This window comes from Anopheles marshallii, chromosome 2, assembly GCF_943734725.1.
Source record: "Anopheles marshallii chromosome 2, idAnoMarsDA_429_01, whole genome shotgun sequence".
NCBI lineage: Eukaryota > Metazoa > Arthropoda > Insecta > Diptera > Culicidae > Anopheles > Anopheles marshallii.
The window spans coordinates 57,233,514-57,248,981 of record NC_071326.1 but is presented as its reverse complement, the minus strand read 5'-3'; the positions used below and the strand labels follow the sequence as shown (position 1 = coordinate 57,248,981).

At 41.5% G+C, this 15,468-nt stretch overlaps 1 protein-coding gene across 1 annotated transcript; it reads left to right on the top strand.

The window, feature by feature from the left end:
- Positions 1-14,920: 14,920 nt before the first annotated feature.
- LOC128709659 (eclosion hormone) lies at positions 14,921-15,265 on the top strand. Its single transcript, XM_053804664.1, has 2 exons — positions 14,921-15,011; positions 15,081-15,265. Exons 1-2 carry the CDS (start codon positions 14,921-14,923, stop codon positions 15,263-15,265), a joined length of 276 nt encoding a protein of 91 aa, XP_053660639.1.
- The last annotated feature ends 203 nt before the right edge of the window (positions 15,266-15,468 follow it).

Below are 15,468 nucleotides of genomic sequence, written 5' to 3'. Positions count from 1 at the left end.
TCGGAGGCAGGTGGTAAAATGTGAAACAAAAATACCATCAAACCGTACAGAAAATCAGTCGATCTCGGGATGAAAGAAAACCTTCACACGTCCGGCCCGGTCACGTTGAGTATGGCTAATTAAATTTTTACAATCTTGCCATATTTGAATACATGTTCGGAGCAGCACGAACACACGGATGGCAAATGAGTACCGACTTAAAGCACATCACGAAATCTTTCAGCAAGTAAATGAGATTTGTGCCGGCCTAATCTAGATGGGAACAAAAGTGATCGAATTTTCAGACGAAAACAACAGTTTGAATCTCAACGATTATGTCCGTCGTTGTGGTACACTTTGCGGCAGAGCAGCTCGGTACTTGAAATGCTGGTGACTTGCGCGGTCCTCAAGCGCTGAGCGCAGAAGCGTCCGTCACTGTACTCGACCAACACGAACAATGAACTTATTTTTCAATTTCGATCGAGAATGATCAGCATATGTCCTTCAGCACAATACGAACCACAACCTGATTGTGCTGTAGTACAGTGTGCAGCATGGTAAGGTATAATTTTATTTATTTATTTTATCGATCGATTCGTTTCACAATGAACTTCGTCGGCTTCAGTAAGTGCATGCTACAGTATGCGGTCGTGAGAGTGAGATCGGTGAATAGCGCACAGAATCTTCATTGAACGCTCATCGCTGACTAGCCGTTCGCTGTTGGATAAGTTTGATTTGCCTGTGCACGCGGTGTGCAATGCATTACGCAGGATGCAACGTAGGACAGTATGACAATAATTTATTGGTTATTATATTCACAGTAGTATATGCAAGCGGCAAACGCGGTAGGATGATATGGAAAGGAGGGCTAGCGGGTTCTGTCGGGTGGCCTCTGTTGTTCGGTTTTACAACTTGACGCTCCTGACAGTTGGCGACAATCATAGTTTGGCATTCTCAATCAGTTTCATGACAGTTGTTATGGTGCGTATCGTTCGGCGTATGATGTTTGGTTTGCGGTGAACATAGTGTCGGAATGAAAAAAGTTTGTTAGCTATTTTTGCCGATAATATTTCTTGTGGTGCTGGGATGAAACCAGTGAAAGATACAAATACAAATAGTTGAAAAATAACCTAGTTACTATTTCTAACATTAAGCGTACTGGTATGTTTACCTTCATGTCATACAAATTGTGCGTTTTATACATATTCTGCATACACTTACAACGCAACCAAACGATCAATTCACTCAAATTCACATCACATAATGTTGCCAACAAACGATACCCGCAACGAGTGGGTATGATTTGTGGCTTGTGTCCATGATTCTTAGACGACAGTAAGCACCTATCGATAAATATCTGGATAACAAAACCGTGCCCAGCTTATGGCACGTACGTTTGTGCCATTTTTCATGGGACCAAAGGCTGGCATCGTCCTTAAGGGACCTTCGTCGATAAAGCAGTGTGGCGACTTGCATAATCAATGATTACAACAACCGATTGTTGGCGTGCAAATGACGCGCACGGTTTCGCTCTACGGATCACCGTGTACGGTATTATCGAGGTCGATTGGCTTGTTGCGAAGCCAGTAGTGGAAGTAAAGCTGTTCTAATTAATTAAACCGTCGCAAAGTGTGATGCTTTGCATCAAGGGTGGTGGCTTAACGAGTATGTCTAGATGAAAGAATTATTTACGTTGAACTAGCGCGCTAACATTTAGTTTAAGAAGGCACATTAAGGCATTAAGCTGTGTGTCATGATGGTTATGAATTAAATCGTTACAATGATGATGAGTAGTGCACACGATATGTTCTTCATGTGAGCGTGTGCAGATGGAATGACGATTGACTGGAATCGTGCAGTTTATAACGATCTGCAATGAGGTCATGCTTAGTTCTCCGCCGTATTAACACTCCAGTTTCCAATAATCTTCGATGGGATTTCCCGCTCTCTTGGATTACGATCCAACGATGATTGTTGGGGTACGTATTCATTTTTTCATCATTGTCAAAGAACAGCCTATTAAAAAGATACCTGGATCTGTGAATGTTCCGACCATAGTACGTAAACTGACGGTTATAGCCATGATTCGTTACGAGTGCTTTCGTTCATAAGCATTATAAATTAGTTATTGAAACATTTTCACGAGTTAACGCGATTTTGAATCGATTTTTATTGATCAAAAACAGATGAGCCTAGCATCTGTGAGAGCCAATCGCTGATCGTTACATTTTGCGCTCGGTGAATGTTTGGTAATCCGAGCAATAACAACACAAATCAGAGCTATTTTATCTGCAGCATGAGTCGCTTCTGCCTAAAGCAATCCGGATGCCAGAGCTCCGTCATGCACCGGTCAGCATAAATCGGTGTTACCGCTCATTTGTGCCGACAATTAGTGAAGATCAAGATCGAGATCGAGCATTGACAGTGTGGATGCTGGTGAGCGAGGAAGGTGTTACCTTTGGTCGATCAGACGGTTCGATTGGATTGATATAAAATCGGTTATTCGTTTCATTTTCGACGATTATTCATCAGAATCCACGGTTCGCTCCGGGCCATTTAGAGCTGTGGGCGCGAAGCGTTTCCCAGAATAATTTCATTACCGCATCCTCCACCCGAAGAAAAGCCTGGCCACCGTGAACCCTTCCTTGCATTGTGGTGTTCGCCATTCACATCGAATTTTATGACTATTCAAAATACTTGTACGGTCAGCCGGTGCGATTGGGTTCGGTGCTTCGCCAACAAATCGAACTACCACGTCAGAAACAATGTGGATTACGTGAGGTGGCCCAGAACGGTTGATGGTGCCGACAAAGCGTCGAAACGGATCCTGAACCGGCTGCCGTTTCGGGCACGGTATCTTCCCCGGGAGGCTTTTGAGATTTTATTGCTCCAAATATAAGTTGTTTGGCATCGACCTGAGCTGGAGACCTCTGGATGGCAATTGCGGTGTGGTGCGGTGCGCTAGAAAGCGGCATCATTCTTTCATCTGCCATCTCGCGCAGGGCTGTGCTTGCAATAAAGCGCACTCCTGCTTCACGCAGCCCCCCACAGCATTTAACAGACAACACCCTACAACCCCTTCTTTTTCTGGAATCATCCGTTTGTCCTGCGTTGTCGTTCGTTGAGAGAAAGCTCATTTGTTTTGACTCGAATCAATTACAATTTACGACATTCTCAGTTCACTTAGCCTTTTTGTTCAATTAACACGTTCGACTCGTCCTCATCTTTGGAGGACTGTCGGATTTGACCGTCGGTAGGATTCCTTGGGTCGCTAGCGGTGAAGTCATCTCACAGCAAAGTGTAAGATTCCCACCCTCTCCCTCTCCACACACATGCCTTTGCATTGTGCGCCCCTAACCTTTGCCTTCTCGCCGAGTCGAAACGGTCCGGGTGGCATCAAGCTTCATCGAAACCAACGCCCTTCGTAATGTTCGGTCGGCGTAAATCGATCGCATGGTGCAAAAGGCACATTGCAATGTTTGCCACTTTGAAATGGTAATAAAAATTAAACCGTGAAAAACCCTCCAACCTGATGACTTGAGTTCAGTAGAGTTGGTCAAACTTTCTCTACCCAGCGACCCGCGATGTGAACAGCGATGAAACATGCTACGGAAACGGTGCACAGAAAGGATAGTAGGACTGGACAGGTGGTGGCTAGGTTGTACGACTTTTTCAGAAGGATGTAATGAAGTGTGGCCTTTGCAAGAACCTAATAACTTGATCAAATTTCTCGGCAGAGTAAATAAAACTGGCGAGCCCTTGAGCCACAATTTGGCACCGTTGCGTAGTATGAGGCACATATCGGTAAAAAGGGAGACCAACGGGGTCGCTTTCAAGCAACGGACTCGTATGGAGCAATCTGAAATCAATCGAGACTGCCTCTTTGAGTACCCTTAAGCACTTAAGCACCCTTTTATTTTATGTATTTGGCTCGCAATGGTTAAATTGGCGATGGTAACGATTTTTTAATATAGCAAAAAATTAGATAAATTACAATTATTACAAACAAAACGTTACATGATGGAGTTCCTATTATGCGCCATTGCTCTTAAATATTGCACCTGTGTAGCATTTCACGTACGATTCATCTTTTAGCTACCATGTGCCTTATTGCTATTAATTAAGTAAATCTCGATAGTGACTTCACTTATCATGACCGGCAACACGATGCTGTATGTTCATGTAGGCGCATTGCGCACGGTTACCTGAACGATGCCATAGCGCAAATGCTATCGCCAAAAGGTGCAGTGCGAGAGCGAGCTAACCGGAATAGGAGGAAAGGCGTAAAGCGTGCCAACATGTCCACCGTTCGCTAGAGGTTGGTGGAGGACAGAAAAAAAACCGTGGGAAATAAACCTATTTAACGCCTCCGGCCTGCAACGGTGGCTTTCTTTTGTTCCGTGCTTGTAAGCGCGTCGCAAAGATCGGAGGATCATTGCCTGAGTTCTCTCCGCAGCTCGTAAGCTAGCTTTAATCGTTTCGTTCTCTCTTTCGCTTCCGCCATTCGTAGCGACAATTCGTGGCGACTAGATATCATTGCTTGTGGTCGGATGCATGATCAGTACCGATCCAATATTTTATTTTCGAAAATGTATACTTATCTCTTGGTGTAACGAAAGCATGTTGAGCTGTTGAGCCCCGCAGCGTCTAAATGGTTTTCATATGACATTCGTTAATCGCGTTAAATTTTTGACAATGTTAACGTTAAGGTAGTAATCGGCAAGGTCAAGAATCTTCATTGTACTTTTTTGTGTGCAAACATTCAGAGGGATTCTTAGGCTAGCACATGGAACGACTTTTTAGCAGTACTGTTAATGAATTCAGCCGGTAAGATTTATGCTGTGGCGATGCATCAATCAAATAAGACACCACGTTATTCGTTGCACGCCGCTGGGTGATTCTGATGCATATGAAGTGTTGGAATTATAATTAAACGCAACCAACAACCGCAAAACACTCGAATTCGCGAAGCGTGCAGAACCAAGACAAGCTGTCAAAAAAGTCAAATTTTTGGCAAATAGTTTCCTGTCGAGCGTTTGTCTGGCCGTTGGCGTGCGCTAGATGCCGATGCATTTGAATGCATTTCGGAAAGAACCAAGAAACCATCGGGTACATGAGACCTGCGATGTAAGCATGAAAAATTATCATCAACCAACGATATGAATTAATAATGGCAATAATCAGCAAAATAAAGACAACCACTTAGTAGTGGCGTTTATGGGCGATGCGATCGCGATACGCCAAGCAGAACAATTATTCACAGTCTCAAATTCCGTCGTCGGGCGTCTTTGTGTGCGTATATGATGCTCGCGGGTTGCCAGTGAGAACAATGAGGTGCAATTTTGCAATATCATTAATCGTCGCACGACACCCGGTGGTTGCATCCCGCGCTTACCTTTCTTACAAGGATGCAGTGCGAAAGGGATGCGAAAGGGTGGACACCTCGTTCCGTATCTGTCAGATGAGTGGCTTGGCTAATGGATGCCTCTTTTGAGCCACTTTCCCCCACTTGCACTTGGTAGGGTATTGGCAAGGAGTAGAATGCGAGCCGCGACTGCAAACCCGTAACAGATTTCTGATGGACTCCAGGTGCGGATTGTTATTCACCTGTGTATTACGAAGCTAGCTGAACAATCTTGGAGGAGTTCTTTGTGTTTGTTTTTTTTTGTCACGTTTATCGAGAGTCGCGTGTATCTGATTTTTTGTAGTGTGTTCTAACCTGATCAAAATGCTACCGTTGTAATTTCTTCTGGTAGATACAAAAAATCATGAGGAAAAATCTTTTGATTTTGTAGTTGTGATCTTTGTGATTTTAACTCGTCAACCGTACTGATGTGGACAAAAAGCCAGTGCGAACCAACCACCGGTTCGGTGTTCATTGCGTTTGTCACGGTTTATTGAGCATAATTAAAATGTGATTAACAAAAACATTTTGCAACGCTCGGCACCTTTTTGAATTTTTTTACACCACGACACATTTCGAAGTTAGGCGTAGAGGTCAATTTAAAGAGTTGCTTTTTTGGATATATGAAGTATACTCACTGCATTACTTCTTCCTGCGTTCGTCGAATGCATTAATGATTGTGTTGCATCGTAAGGATTTTACGGTTCGATAATTTTCGCATGTTATTACTTTTCTTGTGTTTATGCCGCGTGTTGGACTTAAAGCTAACAATAACTTTGCGATTGTTCAACGATTTTGAAGTGACTCACCTTTATGTTCTGCGGAGCGGGAAAGGAAGTTGACAAAATGCTCTTAACGAGTGTTGTGCGATTCCGGTATGACAAATATGTGCCTATTAAATTCTTAAACCAACCAATTATCTACTTCTAGAGCACGTAGAATTCCTTCGAGAGCTTACACTGAGCGCCGGTTGAATAAAATCACTATCACTTGATTGAACTTTAGCAATCCGTTTGCCGATCGTGTGGGAAACAATCGCACCAAAACATTGCTCCAAAATTGTTTGCCTTGTAGATTTGACCGTTTATTTCTGTTTAGCATCAAATGGAACACAATGCAGGGGGGAGGGGAGTCACCGGCTGGTGGAGCTGGACGGTTATCCTCGCTAACAGCTCCAAATGCACAACAATATGTATCGCCTGTTGTCACAAGCAATTTTCATCGCGGCACGCGGTCTATCTTACACCTCGTTGTTGTGCGTTATCTCGAAATAGTTCAAAAACTTGCGCCGTCGGTTTAGTCGTGTATTTGTTGATGGAAACAATTATCATTCGTTATTCAAAACCGAACATTTCTATGATCCACTTTGCACCTGGTAATCGATTGATCTCTTTTGACGGTTAGGCACTTTTTCGTTCGCGCTTCTGATTTGTTGTTAGCGCATTTATGAGGGAATATAACGTGCACGATCAATAGTTCCGGTAGTAAAACTACTGCAGCCAATTCACTTCATTCAACGGCATTGAAAAAAGTATGTAAAACGGTGACACGTTTTATATTTTTTGTTTAATGCCAGGGCATTGTTGGGTTTATGTGGTTTCGCTTGAAATAAATTACACGTTAAATCACGGCACTGTTATTTTCACTATTAACTTTGAAAACGCCTGTGTAATGCCCACGCAAGATAAGGCATCTATTGAGTAGCTTCCATTACAACAGACCAAACTGCACTGATTGAAACTGCACCGGAACTACACACACTGCACTAGGAATGAGTTCACCCCTTCCCGGGTTCGTCGCCGGAACGAACTTTCAGAACACGACGACGATAGGTAAGGATCAGCAGCGAAAGTAAAACAGGTCGTGGTTGCTGTTACTGCTGCTGGGCTTGAATCAGTACCACCAAGACACGACGATTGTTCCAACGACGGCGACCGCAGCACTGACATGCGATCGTGAGCGCGCCCTGTCTGAGACTGGAAAACATCTCGGCGCGCACCGCGGCCAGAGCTCTGCCTGCTGTTTCCAAAGGTGCTTGGGTTGGTTCGCTTTCGTTGTGTTGGTTTGACGCGTGTGTTTCTTACCTGTGTTTGGTCGGGTGGCGAAGTTGCTGTTTACAGGGGAGGTTAGAGTTTACTTGCTGCGTGATCGTAAGACGACGACTGTTCGTGTGGACAAAAGAAGGGGAAGCGATCGCACCAATCGTGATCAATCTTCCTGCGCGCTAGCTAGCCTACACGTGCGCAATGGGGAGGAGTCTAACGCAGTACATCTGGCGAAGATTCAGCTATTGCTGTTCCTAACGTCGGGCTCGACACAGAACCGATGCACGTTTCGTCTAATCCATCTAATCGAGCGAGATTTAAACGCCTCTGGTAGTGACTGCATAGGAGAAAAACTACCACTCTGTAACTAATATTTGTGTACGTTTGTTTCACAAGGATCGGTCTGTATGCAGCAACAGGTACATCTTGTTTTAAAATTGCAGCGGGCGTTAATGTTTTCTTATTCCGTAATGTATGTTCGGCCCGCTCATTTCTGCTACAGTGTAATTAAACCATTTTTTGTGCTCAGCTCTGCGGTATCAGGCTTAAGGCCATAAGGAGCAGGGAAATACACAGCATTCAGTTGGGGAGTGCAAATACCTTTATTAGTTTATAGTTTGTTTTGGGTCTCGATGATTTTATTGAACGCCTTCTTTTCGTTGCAGGTCATACATAAAAAAGGCATTACGCTTATACTTACCTGCAACCAACCGGTACCGTTCTTTTTTTGCATTTCGTCTTTGGTTGATCTTTCTGTTTGTCAAGAGTTTGCCAATTTTTTGTTAGTTTTGTCTTCCACGTTGTCTGTCTGTGAGTGGCATGCAAAAGAAACGGTGTCCTTGTGAGGAATGCCGTGCAAGGACATGTCCGGGGTACATATTACTGCATTCGTTTTTCAGTGAGCAATTTTTGCGGATTGGCTATAACGTTTTGTGTATCTACCCGGGATGGGTTTTATTGATGGCTCCCAAACGAAGGATTTGGTCGTGCGAGAATAATAAATGGATAGTTTTTTCAGACTGTTCATTTTTTATTAACAGATTTACAATCAGGGACAGTTGTGTTTTTTACACGAAGAAACAAAAATTTTCGTAACACATTTGCCCGTTTTATCACGTGGCCAATAATGTCATATTATATAAATATGAAAGTCGTCACATATATAGCTGCACAAAAATCTTTTAAAGAAACTTAAGAAGCCAAATTATTGGACGTAAAGCTTGTAATGCAAGTATTCCTGTATCATCAACATCGGTAACGTCCTAGAGTCTTAAAAAAAAATACAAGCTTTCAACTATGAGTTAAAGTTGAGAAAGGCAAGCTATTCTGCGCAGGAATCTGTGTTATGTTTTATCTACCTGCTGCTCAATGGATTTGGGCAAAGTTTAAACAGTAAAAGTGAATAAAAACACACAACCACAGTTTGCATTCCACTTGTGACGGTTTTGGTATGTGAAGTATTTGTCAGTACGTGGTTTAAGGGTAAGAACTTAAGACATTCAAGATAGCCCCTAAAAATGCGAATTTATTGAGAAGTTAAAAAAAGAAAACAGGACAAACAAATGGTGCTAACAGTTGTAGTGAAACAACGTTTTTAAAGATGATACAGTCAGAATTAAAAAAAAGTTCTGAAATAAACGTTCACAAGTTGCTGCTCTAATATTTGCCAAAGTTCTTGTACTTTTGATACTTAAATTTAAGTAAAATTCTTAAAACATTTACTTAATGAAATCTTCAATGTCAGCACCTTCTTTTCCGATCAACGACTCAATTTTCATGTATACGAAGACCTTACTTTTCCCTGCAAAAATGAGATCAAGATGTTTTCTCGTTGAGTCCCGATCCTTTGATTTACAGATTCATATCTGACATACTGAAACACATAAAAAAATCTGGAATGAAACCATATGAAGGGCTGCTCAATCCAAGACAAATCATTACTGGCCTAAAAACAAACCATCCATTCGGTACGGTCAACTCAGCAGGATTTTTTAGGATATCTCTTTCTAGTTTGGCGAACCTCGGAGTCAAGCAAAGGCAACTTAACCAAAGCAAATGGCCCAAACGGGAAATGGACACCGTATGCAATCATCGGTTATTTCTAAACAAATATACATAATTCATAGCTGTTATAATTTTCCCGTATCCTATTATTCGTATTTGTCTTAACAGCATGCGGTAATAATGGATTAACTCTTTCTTGTGGAACTTCCTTTTGGGATTGTCCTTCTTAAGCAGAGATTCTTCAGCAATCCTTGGAAGGCCTAAAGGATGCACCATCCACAAGTGCGAGGCACGAAAAAGGGTTGGTGCTTCCAGCGGCAGGAATATGCCCTAACCGCAGTGTGACTTAGAAACAGCGGGCAATAAAAAGATAATCCTCTCTTTGTCTTTCCCGTTTTGTTAGCCGGCAAGCTGCAAGGGTGCAGACTATGAAAAATCGAAGCAAGCGAAGAAAAGGGTTACAGGCAATTGACAGCTACCCTTTTTCGCAGATGCTGCGGTTCCTCCCAGTCCACACTGTAGTGGAACACTATAGACCTATGCCATAAATCTTCGAGAGGTTGTTTCACCACTGTTGAACTAGGAAATGTGTCCTGAACCGCAGAAAAGGCTTCCGTTTTGTTACGATATGCCCTCAAGTTACATGGTGTTAAAGAGGAAAGATTGACCGATTTGCATCGCCAGCTCAAAACAGACCCGTATATAATTTATGAGCTGTACTAATCATTCCCCCTGCGATGTAGATCACCTTCGGGATCGTTGGGCAAATCTTTTTGACCTGGTTTTTCTGATACAGGGGATATTCTGGAACTGTGCTAGGGACAGCATGTGTGTAAGGATCGTACTGGATAGCGAAACCCATTTTCAATCGGTCATCTAGTGCATTGCTGTTGGTATCTTCCCGTTGTGAATGGTCAACCGTTTTGAATGTTTTATTGCTTTATTGTGCTCATCATTAGCATGAGTAGCATCTTGCCACAAGCTTAAGTTCGGCTGGATTGTTTGCTTCGTTTTGCAATGGATGGAATGATTACGATGTGAATCTGCTTTAAATGGTCTGCATCTATTATCTGGATATGGCGATTCCGCTCTTTCCGCTGTTGTCTACGAGAACATCAAACTATTCTTTCCATATCGACTGAATAGTTTTCATTGATCCTTCGTCTTGATTGTTTAACATTATCCAAACTATGATAATTATGCCATTATAATAGTTTTGTCGTAATGCAACATGGTTATTCAATCTAAAGATGTAAGCATGTCAAATTTAATTACAAAATAAATGTTGTTATTTTTTATTTTATGAAATTTAAATTGTAATTCACCAAACAAATTTGCAATGAATGTTTGATTCATGACTCAGTTGTACTAGAGATTCTCCAAGATTCAATAAAGTATTCATTGTGTCTACCTACCGGGGCATCGGTTTACGGGCTAGGAAAGTAAAGAACAAAAGAAACGTATAATTAGATCTAATACTTCCCCTCCCCTAATTCCACAGGCAACGTAGCTTGCGAAGTATGCCTTGCTCCGACATCTTCATCTGCCGAATATTGTATGCGGCTCGCTGTAATTTACCCTCCACATCCTCAGATATTGCCGCCTGTAGAAAGCCGACAATAGCTAGGAGAAACGACCTGCAGAAAAGAGAAGACACACACCGACTTAATCGAAAGTGTGGCTATTCTACCCGGAGAATGAACGGTGTTTTGGTACAGACTTATCAACCACGGCAAGACACAGCAATTCTCGTTGTTTGAGTTGAAAGCTGGACCAGCTGGAAAGTGTACATATTATACGTCAAACGGCGAATTGACCAAACGGGTATAGTCAGCTTGATAATCAGGTAAACAGAAGCGGAAGGAATAGTGCCTGGAAAAAAGACAAGGCGTGGTGTATGTATTTTTGGTGGATGAAAGATGCATAGGTATACTGCAATGACCTTTAAACTACAGAATGGGATGTTGTAGCTGTTATTTGTTATATGAGTCTTGGGTTGTAAAATGTACGACATTGGTTCACTTTTTAGCAAACCAAACAGAACCGTATTAAAGTATTATCCTTAATAGGCAAGGACAACAGTAAAAAAGTGAAATAAAAAAAACAGTTAGGCTTCGATCCAATATTTGCTAATCGTAAAGGCGCATAAAAGGATCGCAGTACATCCCAACCATGGAAAAAAATGTATACTGTTTTTTTAAGTTGTCAAGCTGTTGGGCATAAAAAAACATGCGATTCTTTGATATAATAATGAATACCTGCTTGAAGTCTGCTGCAGTACTTACGAATTTACCATTCTCAATTGTATGTGAAAGGAAACAGCAAACAATTAGGCTTAGTTTGTTTTGTTTTCAAAAAGGCTACGACACATAGTAGTAAAAATATAAAATGCAAATTTCTTTGTAATGTATCAAAGATGTAACGTTAATAAGTGCGTTTTTGTTTTGATTACGGAACGCGTGCCAAATCTAGTATATCATGCATCGAAAACAAAATTTTTAATAATACATAGTTAATTATAAAACGTGTCAAATAGCTTTAAAACGTAACAATGTACGTAATCCATGTTCGACTACAAAACGCTTTTACAACTCAACAAAAATATGTAGTTTTTCCTAGAAACCCCCATCAAATAATAATATAATGATGGCTAGAATGATTGCATCAAGGTGATAAGTGCCATATTCCCAAAATGAAGTTAAGATGTTTTGTTATTAACAACAGAATGACCAGGCCGTATGTCTTATTAAGATAATAGATATCAAAGATGCAATTCATCTAGAGTTAGTTACAGTCACAAAAATAGTTCAATATAGAATAACATAACGAATAAAGGAATATCATTACAGGCACCCGACTAATGCGAAGTGTCAAATGCACTGTTTCCGTACCGCATCTGTAAGAATTATGTTTGATTAACCAAAAACTAAAGTGCTAGAATAACAACGAGTTTGGTGCTGTCGAGAGCCATGTAGAAGCATGTTTACCGAGCACGGTGGTCATGTTTGCAGATTAATTGAAATTCGATCAAGAGATCCAATCGTAATCGGCAAGCAGAGACTTGAGTGATGGTTAAACGATTCTGTTCGGTTTTAGATTGGCCCAATAGGTGGACAAATATTGAATATATCCACTCAGCCGTTGATGAAGTAGCCTGTTAGTAACGGAAACCAAGCACATCATGTTTCAGGCTTGGATTGTGCAGGAAAGTAAATGTTCCAGTTAGTTTTCATTTATTTTGCAACGCTTCGAGTACATTTGCCGAAGTGGAACGAACGTATGCACGCATCTTTTTCTTTTTTCCGAGTTGAAAGGTCGGATAAAGTGGTGCGCGACACCAAGGCGCATCGCGCAAGTTCGTCTTGGTACGGACAGTTCTCACCAAATCCAACAAAGATTTGTTATGATTCCTGCCCACCAGCTGTCTACTCGGATCGTCGTCGCTAGGAACGTAGCAGAACGCAGGGAATGTATACCCTTTGGCGTATTATTTATATCGTGGCTTCCTTGTGGCAATTCGGAACTGAGAAAATGTTGGAGGCTTAGATCTTAGCGCAAAGGTGAAGCAACACGAAGTTCAAGTTCAGCCACTTGGCAAAGAGGACTGGCTAAGCGAAAGAGATGCAGCGGCCATGTGAACAAGTGATCACGACCGTACTGCGAAAGGTGTGTTACATCGACGCCCATGTGTTTGGTGGTGAACGGATTTGGATAGCGTTGGCGATGGTAAGCGAACGATCAACAGGCGGACAAAACCGAGTCATAGGCCACTGAGCCACAGTGATCAAGGAACTGAACATTATATACGGTTATTACATGTAGGTACTGGTCGGCACAGTTTTGTTACCACGCAGCATCCAACGGCACGGGGATGGGTAATCTTCGCAGGAGAACTAAATCGAATTGGAAATTCATTTCAAACATTCCGTACAAACGCTCGCGATAGCTAAACTTTTGACCTCTCTCACATGCAGCATAACACGTCGTGCTGCCAACTATGATGCGATTCTTACACCCTCGAAGCTGTAGTGCGTTGATATCTAGGAAGGAACTTTCTACTGTATTCTGGAAAATTTGAACAAGCGTTGTGGCATTTGGTTTGGTTGTGTGAAAAGGAATTATTATCGACATTCTTTATTACACCGAAACAGAAACACATCGATCGTACCGCACACTTGTAAATATTGGCAAGTATAATTACAATACGTTAAAAATGTATTGAATGCAATTGAAAATTAAATATATACAAAAATCAATATTAAATTTCTACATTTGCAAACTGAAACTGTATTTTGGAATGTAGAAAAACAAAAAACGCTTCCAGAGTTGGCTCTGCATGTTACTGTATCTTGAGTAACGAAGGTGGGATAGATTTGCATCATTTCGTTTATAACTTACTGTAAAGAAGTAGATACTGGGTGTCACTTTCCATTAGACCTCCCAAACGTCTACTCAGCATCTACTTATATCCGTATACCGTTAACTCGGTACTACCTCAACGAATTGCGCCACACTACATAAAAGTATCAAAACTGGCACCTTCTGAAAAATATACAATGCTCCGGTATTGTACCATTCGTTTGACACACAAAAAAATACTTTAAGCAAACAAGTCCCTCGCCACGGGGGGCTTGAAGATCATTAATAATTCATCTGAAAATTCCAACCACTGGAATTTCTGGCACCAACCGAGCAGCGAGTAGTGCGCAACCAAATACGCAGCCACTGGAATACGTTGAACCACACTTTGAATTTTGGTGTGCTGCTATCGTTTTCCTCTTCGGTTCAGTTTGGATTCATCTCAATCTTATAACGATGAATTCCAAATGACAGCCTTATTTGTCCACGAGCTGCTGACACTTTTGTATCTTCTAGATCTGGCTGCTTCTATGGTGAGTGAGGTTGCTAGTTTAACTGTTGACTGTTACAATTTGTACGGGTTCGTGGAACCTGTCTGCTTCTGTTTTGTTAACAATCAAATATTTATGCTGCCAGTTTGTCTACCGTGGCTTGTAAAGGCATTAGGATTTGAGGTTTCTTGTCACATGGTCCAAAGCATTTAAAATTCGTAAAAAATGCAACAAACAACCGTCGAAGGCAATATGGATATTCCCTTGTAAAAAGTGTATTTGAAACATGGTTAAAACATATTGCAATTTCCGTATCATTGCGTTGGTCGTGATGATGAAAGCTTCAAAGCTATGTTTCTGTGCAAAACGAAAAGCTTCCGTTCGATGGTTGATAAAATAAAGCCATTTGTGTCTATCCCAATGTGAACTGGCTAGACGTATGGCTAATTACAAAAATCGGATTAATTTCATCGTAGTCAAGGAAATGGGGTCAGGATATGTAATTACTACGCTTAGATGCATTCGTTTGTGTTACAGATCTAGGTATAAAAGGAACGAATTTATCGGGAAGAGTCACATTCAACTACTGAGCTTTCACACGTTTTGTACGTTGGCACCAAATAAACACTCTATCGAACATGATTTCAAACAAAACTGTATTCATCGGAGTTTGTGTGTTGATCCTGACAATCGCCAACAATGCTCCTGTTGAGGCTTCCCCTCAGATTGGTAAGTTCCAACTGAAAACTTATGTTGATATTAGGTGCACACTAACATGTAACATTTTGGTAATTGTAGAACTTATGGGAGGGTACGACATTATTGGGATCTGCATAACAAATTGTGCTCAGTGTAAAAAAATGTATGGTGCGTTCTTCGAGGGACACCTGTGCGCTGAAGCATGCGTTCAATTTAAAGGCAAAACCATTCCAGATTGTGAAGATTTGAGTTCGATAGCTCCATTTTTGAACAAAATGAATTAAATCTGTGAGAGGTGTGTTGCTACGGGCAAGACCAAAAAATCTACACGTTGTCAAATGGCCAAAGGATCGTGATGATATTGTAGGAAACGTGATGATATTGTAGGAAGCAGTGTCGCTTTAAAAAAAAAACATGACTAAATAAACGAACTCATTGACAAACCACCTAAAACCTTTTCAGGCACAGTGTTAAGTTTTTTCGGGTA